This window comes from Haliaeetus leucocephalus, unplaced genomic scaffold (assembly GCF_000737465.1).
Source record: "Haliaeetus leucocephalus isolate CR32 unplaced genomic scaffold, Haliaeetus_leucocephalus-4.0 Scaffold328, whole genome shotgun sequence".
Lineage (NCBI taxonomy): Eukaryota > Metazoa > Chordata > Aves > Accipitriformes > Accipitridae > Haliaeetus > Haliaeetus leucocephalus.
The window spans coordinates 2,387,434-2,399,875 of record NW_010972764.1 but is presented as its reverse complement, the minus strand read 5'-3'; the positions used below and the strand labels follow the sequence as shown (position 1 = coordinate 2,399,875).

The window sequence follows — 12,442 nt, the reverse complement described above, 5'->3', positions numbered from 1 at the left end:
TATGAATCTGTTGGGAATTTCCTGAATCTGTGGTATTTCTGCAGGGTAGCCAGAAAAGGAATGAATTGCCTAATTATTTTACTAGTTCTCTTCTTTGTAATAAAAGATGTAATAAAAGAGGAAAGATTCAAAAGCATAGTTTGGGCTATTAAAGTTAAGTGCTACTGGCACAGAATCATCTGTGAGAGAAAATGTGCAAATCTTGAGGGTCTGCAGTCCTTCAGTTCATATTTTTTAGCCCATGCTGTTTGAAAGCCTGGTTTTTTTCTTAATACTTAATAGTAGTAGAAATAAGTGAATTATTTGACTAATCAATGTGCTGTCTGCTAGAATACCAGAATTTTTTGTTTACGAACATTGCTGTATTTGTGCTGAATTTCCTTACAGTTTTGTTGTAATCTATTTACTTGAAAGTCCATCCACATTCAGTTAGTGTAGCAAACTAAGTCTTGCAAGTATGCAGAAAATCAAGCTTCTATGGTGTTAGCTGTAAGACAAGAAAAAACAAAATCCTATAGGTATTAATTTGCCTGCAGTATGCTGTTCTAAAAAAATAAGTCCATATTGCTTCGTCAGATAACTTTTGAATCCCTTACTGACATGCTAATGACTAGCTCTTTAATAGCTACTCATGGCAATATTCAGATATAGTATCCTAATTAACTCAGAGATTAAAGGATAATTGCAAATTATCGAGTCTGTTCTTGGATATGCTGCACTGACAGTCTATGTATGGATTGAGAAATCAGTCTCTCTTACAAGGCAAGGAAAATCAAAGGAGAAAATTGTTCACCAGACTAATTTCTCCAAAGGAAACAGGAGAAGAGGAAGGGACTAGGTGATGTCTCTGCTCTCTTATACCATTCTGAACAAGTGTAAAGCTAATGATTTATAACACTGGCTCTCCATCTGTACGCAATGCCTAGGATGACATGTATCTTCAAAACTCGGGAAGGAAGAACTAGTTTAGAGATGTATAAATAGGGAACTGGAGAATCCCATGAATAAAATGATGGAGAAAACTTTTGATCTCTAAACATGTAGATAGAGTGCACAAATAGTGTTGCGTGTTACTGGTATTCACATATGTTGGTGTTTATACTGACACCTCTGTAGCGATTGCTAGCATCTTGGCATAGTGCCCATCAGACCACAGATCAGAGAAGAAAGGGAGACTAGAAGCTGAGTATGTTGCCACAATCAGAAAAGGTTTTTAAGTGCTTCAATGTCTAGAACATTTTCAGAAGTTTCACTTTTTGAAACCACGTTGTTTCACTTTCTTAGCTTTTCACATGTCTTTAAACCATACAAACATTTTTTACATCATAATAAAGCATCTTGCAGCTGCAACAGGACTGTGTTGCTCTTTTCAGAACAAAATTACCCTACAGAGATGTATTGGAAAATGAAGGTAAATGGCATCAGTCCACAGTTCTGTCTTATATATTAGATTTGCTGAACATGCAAAGTCAGGCTCCGAAAACTGCTACTGTAAATGGAATTACCCTTTTCTTTTTCACTTAGATGAAGTAAGTCTTTGTGCCTGGACAACTGAGAAGTAAACGAGAATTACAAGCTTGGGCCAGTGTAACACTGAAGAGTCAGGGTCTGTTACTAAACTCCAGCTCTGTTTCCCTCACTCTCCTTGGAGAAGATCCACCATCTCAGAGGTTTTGTTTTGCTCCCACATTGAACTTTGCAATTAATAACAATAAGCCCTAAAGCAAGTCAAAGCTAGTGAGGTAGAAAGTCAGTTTATCTTACATCCTCCTTAAGTTGCTGCTGCAGAGGGTGGAGAAGAAAAAGTAGGAGATTATAAAGCTCTTAGTAGTTCTAATCCTGTCCGAACAGTCCAAGGGTTTTACTTACACTTTATTACTTTGAAGACTGAAGTAGTTTGCGTGGCAGGAAGTGGAATAGCACAGCAATCGTGTTGGGTGATAAACCATTGGGAGTGTTGGCAAGGGATGCAAAAACTAGTGAGAAGGAGAAGAAAGGAGTAAGCTAAAAGACTAAAGCTGAATACAAAACAGAGAGAAGAAAAAATGGGATAAAAAAGGCCCAGGCAATTTGTAACAGAAAAATGGAGATAATTTGAATAACTTTGGTGATTGTGCTGGAGAAGAAATAATACAATTTCCGTAGGAACAGAAGACCAGGCAATTGGGCAGTGTGCCTTCAGAGAGCAAGGCTTGCCTGTAACTCACAGAGGAACAGGGCAGTGTGCCTGGAGAGCTGAAACATGCAACTGAAAGCAATTGTGACTTCATTTGTATTGGGGGTCCTAAAAATAGAAAATAAAATAGGGTCTGATTTCTCTATAAAAATTGTTAAAGGCTTGAAAGGGACTTCTTTGAAGTAATCTTACATGAAAAAGAAGGAATAGTTTATTTTTAAACACCATAATCAACCAAACTAGTTCTTTACCCCATAAATAATCCATATGCATAACAGCCTAGATGCCATGCTAATCTCTTGTAAAGAAGCATGGGATTGCTAAAACCCTCAAATCAGGTGAGGGAATAAGCTAGAGAAATAACAGGTTCAGGCTGATAAAATATTAGCAGCTGACTTTCAAAATCTCCAAGAATGGAGATTCTACAACCTATCAGGCAACCTGTTCCAGTGTTTAACCACCCTTGCTGTGTTGTTTGGTTTTGAGGTTTGGGGTTTTTTATGTTTGTGTTTTTTTTCCTTGTATCCAGTCAGAATTTACCTCATTGCAGCTTGTGACTGTTGCTTTTGTCTATTTGCTGTATACCTCTGACAAGAACCTGCTGATGTCTTCACTATAATCCCCCATTAAGAAGTAAAAGTTTGCAATTACATCTTCCCTAGACCTTCTCTTCTCCATGCTAAACAGACCGAATTCCTTCAGCTGCTTCTTGTACAATGTGTGTTTCAATCTTCTAGCCATCTTTGTGGTCCTCTGGTGGTCTTGCTTCAAAATAATAGTGGCTCTCTTGCTAGTGCAGTGAAATAAGTGGTTGGCCACCATCACCACAGGAATGCACTGCTGCGTCGCAACTTGTTGTCCACCAGGCCCCAAGGTCCTTTCTTTGGAGATGCTGTACTGTTACATGGGATTCCATCCTCTGTGCAGGACTTTTCATTTTTTTTTTCTTGAACTTTATGATACTATCGTTGGGCTGTTCCTCCAACTTGTTAAGGTTCCTCTGAATGGTAGGCCTGCCCTCCAATGTATGAATTGCTTCCTTCAGGTTGATGTTACCTGCAAACTTGCAGTTGCCTATAGGTGCAGTCATAGCTATTAACTAGTCTTTTTTCTTTTTTTTTTTTTTTTTTTTTATTTTAAATTTTTTTTGCCTCCATTAAGATCCTGTAACAACATATCAACCACGGAGTTTCTGAATTTGGCACACCTATGCTCGTCTGATTATTACGTTGTTATGAGCTTTTTCCCTTGCCCCCATGTTATTCAGTGAAAGGGAAGAATGAAACAATCCAGTGAAAAAGGATAAGAACAGTACAAGTGAAAACAAAGTCCAACAATGGAGAAAGCAGAGAAGCTGGAGGAGTCGAATGGTACATTCTAAAGCCAAGTTTTGAAGCTTCTCAACAACATTCAGTGTCAGATGGATAGGGGCATTGCTAGCGATGCTTTTGTCCTGTTTGAAAGCATCGAGACATTCTGTTTTCCTTCTAGTTGCAGGATGGACTGTCAAGTCTGGTTTGTGTCTGATGCTGTCCCTAGATTTCTACCAAGTTAAACTTCCCTAGCTTTTGCTGTTTTCCTCAGGAAGTACGTGCCCCAATTTTAGCTGGTCATGTGTGTCTGGTACAATAGGTTAAGAAAAGTTGTTGCCAGCACCACTCTAAGTAATGGCATTTACTTGGAGTTTGTAGATGTGCGGTATATGGAGTTATGCATGATGCCATAGGATGTGCATGGCGATATGCACATACTACTTGTGATGTTAACTGAGGTACGGCTTTTCTTGTTTAATAGGTTACAACAAGATAGAGCCAATGTTGTACATTTCTACAGCCTATGTACTTTAGGAAGTTCTGTGGTTTCTAAGATACACCTGTGAAAGACTTCAATCCAGGAGACGATTTATTTGTTTGTGTAGCTGTAATCAGGCTTTCTCTATTCATCTCACCAGGGATTCCCAGCCTTACCTCAGTGCTGTTATTTGTCTGTATTTGAAGATTCAAATGATCATCAGTGCACCAATTTGGCTTTCTATAGCATATTTACAGTCAAAAGCTAAATGCTTTTCCTCTTTTAATGTTACGACCTTAAGATTCTTGGGAATTCAATAAATCCGCAAGGCTCTTCAGCCTGAATTTAGATATATTCTTCTTTTTTGTATCAGCCGCTTTTTACTGTCTCTACTGATTTTGCTGTGTCTTTGCTCAGCAGCAATACACATCTCTCTGTGAAAGGGTTGAAGGATAACTTTAAGATTGTAAAGGACAGAGTAAAGTGAGATCAGCTCTGAATATCAGCCAAATTTCTTTTGACCTGTTTTACCCCTCCCAACGTTCAAATGTGTCAATACAGACCACTCAGCAGATACAAAGCATAAAAATAACCAAATACCCTCTTACTTGATGTGCCCTGAGCTCAGGAGTTCATAGTCTGTCCGAAGGCTGTGAAGATTTGCATCAGGCTTATTCAGTTTTGGGACCACTGTGAAATGTATGACCTGACTCAAATCTTAACGGTTGAAGTTTTGGTGGCTGCAGAGGGTAGATAAAACACGAATCTCATACTGAAAAGGCAAATACATCCAATTGCTGTCTATGGAATAATGAATATTTTTAACAAAAAATACTCATGGTAGTGGACAAATACCACTTTTCAACATAAATTGCTTCAGGCCCTAGCAGATACCTACTCTTTTTATCACTTCAAAACAATTTGATAAAGTTATCATGAAGTTCCTCCCTTTCCAAGCTGCTCTCTTGAGTGATTTCTCTCGATTACTCTCATCATTATCTCTAATCTTTTTGCTGGCTTCCCAGTCCCACACCCTTTATGGTGCGAAGGGCTAAAGACTGCCAGACCGGTCATTTCACTTTGCAGTGCCTTTGCATGCGTGCTTGCTTTGGCATCATTGCCCTTTGTAGCACAGTCCATGAAGCTGCCCTTGATGTGGCATTACTTAAATTAATTTTGATGTTGCAGTGTAGTTTCTGCAGTTCTTCATTCTGCAATTGTCTTGACAACAGATTTGCATAATCAGTGGGTAGGAATTTGTTTTTAATTTTGATGTGCCGATTAGCTTGATTCAAATAAATAATAGAAGGTGGTGAAGATAACACAACATGGCATGAACTGGTGAAAATGATTGTAAACAGAATGAATAAGACAAATGATGGAGTCAGGTTCAGTAGTTATTTTTATAAAATGTAAGCAAATACTATTTCTAGTTTCTGTCTTCTTGCACTGTGACAGCTGCTTGAAATCTAAACATATGGCTTTATTCAAATATTAGTTACTCTCACTGCTTCCCAAAGAAAGGGAAGGAAGCTTATTTGTTTTCTGCCGGGGATTCTTAATATGGAGGGATAGCAGACTCTCCCGACTCGTACTTGAATTCTTCTTTTCTTTCATTCCAAAGGCAACCTTGTGGACCTGCACCCTTGTCATCATGTGAGGAAATACCTAACACAGTTTGTTAAATTTAATGTAGAGGATAATTCTGAGGTAATAATTGTTTGGCTCTGCCCCTTCACATATCCTCACCACCCCCTTTCATCTCCTTCCTTCCATCCCTAACTTCTGATGGCACCTGACAGAAGACAATTAGGTGAGAAATAGCAGCAATTAAATCAAGCTAGTAACGAAGTTACTTTTAACTTATTCTAGCCATTTTCATGCATTAGAAACCCAAGATTATTTTTTTTCTGAAGTGATATGCCACATCTCTGCTTCCTGCTTGAGGAGGAACATACACAGAACTGTCCTTTTCCAGTCATCTCTGCAGTGCTGGACTTAAATAATGTGTGCAGTGAAACCAGAAACATTAATTTCTACATCTTATAGAAGAGCAGAGTTCCCTCAATAAGGAACCAATTATTGAGAGAGAGAGGCTGCTTAAACTGATCATTTTAGGGCATTTGCTACAGTGGCAATTTGTATAGTAGGACTGAAAGAGATTAGTGGAGGATGAGTCATGAAGTATGCTGGGAAATGAAAGAAAGATGAAATACAAAAGAGAAGAGAAAGGTGTAAGTTCGAAAGAAAGAGAAATGACACAGTCAAGAGTAGAAAAGTGTATTTTGGAGACTAGAATCATGTGCGGAAAATGTTCTGTAGACAAAGTAATCATGACATAAGGGTGTTAGTTTGGAAAATGCAGAAGTGTCTGGAAAGTAGTCAACCAGAGTGATTAACTGAAGGAATACAAAGCGTAGAAAATACGTGAGAAGATATACAATCCAGATAGCAGAAGAAAGGAAAAAGGCAAAATAATATTTACTTTTAAAGTATTTCAATAGAATAGGTTTGTGGGCATGTCTATATTTAGTTGACTTGTGTTAGCATGGACAAGAGGGAGCTGGAGAGAGGTTGTTTGCACACCTGCTAGAGTAAATGGGCACAATGAGCTACACTTGTCTGTTTGGGAAAAGGCAAATGACAGTGTGGACAGTCAGGAGCATTAGTTCCCGAGTCCTTGATTCTTACGTTCCCTTAGTAACGTTATGAGGACAGATGCAACTTCTCACTAGGCAGGTAAAAAAAGTGCCCTCTGCTAGGCCATGGCGAAGAACATGTCTGACCTGCCTCACTGGGGATGGCAGGAGGTGAAGCTGGCTGGATGAAAACGTATGCTAAGTGTCAAAATATGCACTAATGTCATTGTCATGATAGAATCAAGTACCTTAAAAAATGCAGTGGAACAGAATAGCTGTTAAAGCTTTTGCTTTTATTTTGAAAGTTAACTTATGCTTTGTTTGGTTTTGTTCAGTGTTTTATACTATCAAAATTTCTCAGTGCTTACATGCTTTGATATAAGCATGCTAGCATAGCAAATACTATACCACTCTGATTTTATGTTCTTCAAAACTTTAGTAATATTTCTGTTATAATCCCTTCTGCAGTAAGGGATTTTATGCAAACAAGGCCAGGATTTGAATAATAACTCTTGGAAAGTTGATCAACGGTCTCTTCAGCTTTTCAGACAATTGATTCTACTAGGTGAGAGACAAATGCTCTCTCTGAAGTAGGTGCTTATTATTAGGTGATTTTTAATAGTCCTATCTACAAACAACAATGAAAAAGACGTTTCTGAGTACTAGAACGTGCAGAGAATATTATTAACTATGATTACTAATGTACTGTTAACATTCAGTGAGCAGTGATGTTTTGCTCTTTACATCAATTTGACTCTTGATGGTATTCTTGTACTCTGGATAGTCTTGCTTGGAATAATGAATACAGAATTAAGTAGGCTTTGTCAAATAGTCAGTGGCCATTTAAGTATACGCTGGCTATTTTGTGCTGTACATAATAAACTGTGTGGACTTCCCCCCTTACTCATAGTGCAGGACAGAAGTTATTCCATGCCAGTAACAAGAGAAACAAAGAGGGCTGATCCGGCTGAATTAGGTAGAACAACCACCAGCCATTTCCTTCTTCCGTTTCAGTTATGGTTTGCCTCATTTCAGAGATTTGAAAAGTTTAGTGCCTCCATTTACCCTTGGCTTGTTGATCAGAGGTTTTAGGTAGCAGATAGTTCTTCCCTTCTCTTCTCAGCAAAAGCTGTTTCTGTTTACCTGTGAAAATGACTTAATGAAAGGGCAGCAACTTTCGGCAAATTTACCACAAACATCATTCCCTAAAAGTGCTTCAATTTTGGATTTGATAAAACTACTGCTACCATACGTGGGAAACGTAGTTCTTTAAGGAATAGTGGAGATTATACTTCCATTGGGTTTGCTTCTTTTTTTTTTTTTCTTTTAATTAAAAAAATATTCTCTCGTGTATAAAAACAAAAACTCTTTAGAAGTACATTTATAAGCTCTGTGGATAAATCTTATCTGGTGGGACCAGTTTGGCTTCCTTGACAGAATAAAAGGAAATACATTCAATTAGTGGTAGGCTTTATAACACAGCTTTTGTGAAAAACTCCTTGAGTTTCCCTTCTGCGCATCATTAAATGCAGAAATTAAACTGTGTTCAGTCCGTAACAACACACCTTCAATTTAGTTTATTTCACTAGTGTGTACTGTGATGGTGTCTTTTTGAGCACAAAAGCTTTTGTCACCACATGATCATCTGCAGAACTTCTCATCTTTTTTTCAGTAACACAAATTGTTCTCATTGTGATCCTACTTAGATCAGCTTGTTAAGAACACATTTGTATGCTACTAAGAGGTCTATATGAACTACGAATGATTTTGATGTAGGCCTGAATTGTTTAATGTATTTGGAAATTCCACTCCTGATAAACTGCCTCATTCTAAGACATATATCATTACAGTGAATGAAGGAATGAGTAGGTGTTACCACAAAAATTTGAACTGTGAATGTGTTTAAAAAGAAAAAAAAAAGCTTTCCTATAAGATATTATACTAAGAGTTCTTGCACAACTTATAATTTTATGTACTGAAATTCCTTCTTAATCTCAAGAGAAGTCAAAACAAATGGTTTCATTTATTTTTTCAGGAACTGCAGTTCGAGAGACTGACTCGGGAACTTGAGGCTGAACGTCAGATTGTAGCTAGCCAGCTGGAGAGATGTAAGCTTGGATCAGAAACTGGAAGCATGAGCAGCATTAGGTAATGTACAAATTGTTAATTTCTTTGTAATGTAATGAATTTTGTTGCTGTTAGAAATTATCACTGAGAACAAGATTGATCATCTTATTGTAAAAAAATTGTACACCAGGGAGCATGAGATTTTAGTAGAGTTTGAAAATTTGCATTTTGATCTGCTTTTTAAAGAGAAAATTTCAAGAGGCTTAATTTCACGCAATTTGGTGTCTGGTTTGTCCAGTAACAAAATAGTAGTCACATTTGGAATTCACTGATTTGCTGTAGTCTGAATGGGTTGACAGCAAAACTCCAGTTTCCACTACCAATACAGCTGTCATTTTTGCCCAGAGCTTTTTAACTTCATATTTGCAGAGATGTATTGATAAGTTTTGTGAACCTGTTTTATCATAATTTTGTCATTCAAGGTATTAAATGCTTTAGAGATAATTACTTAAAGCTGCTGACCTGACATAAAAACATAATGATAAGATATGAGTCACTCTCTTTTTTTAAACATTGGCTTTCTTCAGTTTAAGAAATTGTCCTGGTGCATTGTTCAGATGATGGCGAGATTATTTAAGAAATTGTAACAAAAGGAAGCTGATCTCTTGGTCAGTTTGGTGCGAGTAAAGAGTTTGTTGTTTTGAGCTTCTCAATACTGGTTTCTTTGTTTTCTCAGGTAAACCTAATAAATGAAAGATGATAATACTTGAGTTTCAAGGATCAAGAAAAAAATATGTTGTATAGACACATCTTCTGGTTTTATCAGTGGAAACATTAAGTGTGATATTGTTTGAATACATAAGATTAAGTATGATATGCCAAGCTTAGTGCCAAGTTCTGTGTGATACTAGTAGAAAAACTACAGTAAGTATCTATCACTACTGGAAGAAACTCCTCCTCAGTTTAAGCAATTCAGACTACACTTCAATCAAATAAATGATTATTTTCCATGATAAGTAGGAAATAATTGTTCAGTAGAATGCGAAATATGCAACAAAAGTACTGAATATCACAGTTCAATTAAAATGGCAGAAGTCAGAAGAATCTTTCACTAATTCAGCAGAAGCTGTACATGAAGTTGACTTAAATATAAACATTCTTAATAAATCAAGTGATAATTAACTCCCTAAGATAAAAATTTTACTTTATTCTACGTAATCTTCCCCACCAACTAGACTTATATTAACATTAGAGAAAGTATATTACTTAGAATTATTTAAGGACAGGGTAAGTAATATTTGGCAATGCATCACAGTACTGTATTTGCACCTTAAGTGGACTCCCCCAGCACTTTTGATTTCTGCATTTCAAAAAAGCTATCTGAACTATGTTTGAATAATACTATTATCTTAGGATTCTTCCAGCCAGTGATATGGAGGTTGGGAAATTTCTTGTTTGGAAGGAAATGTTCTCTTGGGGAACTTCTTTCCTATTGGTAAAGTTATATTTTTGAGTCATCAGTCATACCAAGGTCATTCAGCTGTTTCTTAAGAGACTCCAGTCATTTGAGGAGTTTAGTATTTTGACTGCTAATTTTACTGTGGGATAAACTAGTACCTGGAATAACTGAGGAGATCTCATGCAAATTTTCGATGCCTGTAATTCACCTCTGAAATGTTTTACATATGAGAGTTTAAAATTTGTAGCGTTTCAACTAAAAACATTTTAATACTTGAAATGCTGTTGTCCAGAAGATAACATCGGAAGCTTACAATTAGGTAGCTGTTCTTAGACTTCACAAGTAATTTAAAAAGGAAATCAGTAATAATCCAATATTGTTTGTGTTGGGTCTTTGTTTCTCCCATACATATTAAATGAGCTTTAATTTTCTGTTAGTTTTAAAAATACTAAATGATTATGGGAGAGGGTAGAACTAACACAAATATTAAGTGAAGTCAAATATCAATCAGTCTGGCTGCTGTGCTGGCTTTCCAGTGCTCATCCAGATTTGCGAATGTTCCTTTGATCTAGTATAGTGAGACAAAGACTTGGAAGATTTATGTAGTGGGATAACGTGTTAAGAAGAAAGCATCTAACTTCTTAAAGTGTTTTGGAGTCTGTGGGGGCAGAAGAGGCTTGCTTAAAAATATTTTTTTTCATAGATATGACCCCCTGTGAAGCTAAGCTTTTTAGACATACCTGCTTTAAAACAAGGCGAATAATTTCGTGGCAAATAGTAAATCCTTTAAAAATAAATTTATTACTGTTACAGGGTAATTCGAAGATTTTGCCATCTTTATTCAGCTACTGAATAATTAATTAACTGTTTTAAGCATGCTTTTGTGGTGGAACACAAACTAAAATCAGAACTTACAGCTGTTATTACTAAGCTTTTACTGATAAAGAGCTTTTTAAAACAATCTTTGAATCAATTGCATTTATTTTAAATACTGTCATTATTCAAAGTGAAGTCCTACCTGTAGGTCTCCAGTTGAAGTGAATATACATCCTTCAGTGATGTCACTGTTGTCTGATGACACCTAGGTTTATTATTCAGATGCATTTCCATATCATGGAATAATCAAACTGGACTGATTGTAATCAGCATATTTTAATGTTGGGAAATTAGATTTTTTTTTTTTCTGCTGTAAAATAATTCACTCAAAATACCTAAAAGGAATTTTTCTTGTTAATATTTGTTACATACGTCTGTTAGTACCCAAGTATCTAAAACTAGTACGTGGAGCAGCTATTCATATTTGCAATTTTAGTTGGGCTAAAACAGCTTACAGTAGTGTTTTCTGCCATATCTTGGTCTAACTTCTTAAAACAACTGCAGATATACAGAACAAGTATAGTGCCCTTCATTGTGGAGATATCAGGAAAACTGATCTCAGCTTTACCTCCTTGGGATAGTAGCTTCATGGAGTCTTCTTGTATGTCTTAAGATTGTGCCCTTCAAACCAGCTTTTTAGGAACATGCTAAAGTGCTGTTACTTCTGGCTTCAATTTTGCTTTCTGTACTCATCTCACATATTTGACGCTTGGCCCATAAGGACTTGTGTATCCAGCTGTACCGTGAAGCTCCGTGTGGCTCAATTTTCAGTCCTTAAGGACCTGCTATATAACCTTGTCTTGTCACAGAAATCGGGATCCAGAAAGTAATGTGAGGTGAATTTGCAGAGCATAATGAAACTCTGCACAGAATTATGCAGCCTAGATCCATAACAGGAATCACTGTATCTCACACTGGTATAGCTCCTATAGCTCAGATAGATCAAGCCTGGTGAGAGGGAGGTCTAAGTAGCCAGGAAGGAATCTGGCATTTGGAGTTCTGTGATACAACGTGCTCTCTCTGTACTGTGGTTTGCCTGTAGGTATGCCGGTTTGTTCGGAAGAGATTGCATTAGCCGGAACTGACTGCTCTATCCAAAGCTCTGATTGCGACAAGTCTTGCTCAGCTGAAGGGACACAAACGCTCAGTTCTTCCACAGGACCATTCGCTAACCTTGAATTGATTTTGGGCATGCAAGGAAACACTACAGCTCTAATAGGGTTCATAATTTCTGTGCCTACCGATCTCACAGCTGGGCCCCATCACAATACCCAAAGTAAATTTTATTTGTCATATCCTTGCTCGGTAGTCATTTTTAGAGGGTTAGGGGAATATAGTCACTAGGAATTGTACCAAAAGAACTCGAGTGCCTTCTCTTCAGGAACAGGTTCTTGGCTGTGAATCAAAGGGAGAATTAATGGCTTCTGATAAAGC

General features: G+C 37.1%; 1 protein-coding gene across 1 annotated transcript in view; it reads left to right on the top strand.

Annotated features, from left to right (window-relative positions):
- The window catches only part of CTNND2 (catenin (cadherin-associated protein), delta 2), a 538,576-nt gene that overhangs the window by 124,762 nt on the left and 401,372 nt on the right, over positions 1-12,442 (top strand). The window contains exon 2 of the mRNA XM_010571474.1: positions 8,642-8,754. Coding sequence (XP_010569776.1) covers positions 8,642-8,754 — 113 coding nt within the window. The remainder of the gene's footprint in view (positions 1-8,641; positions 8,755-12,442) is intronic.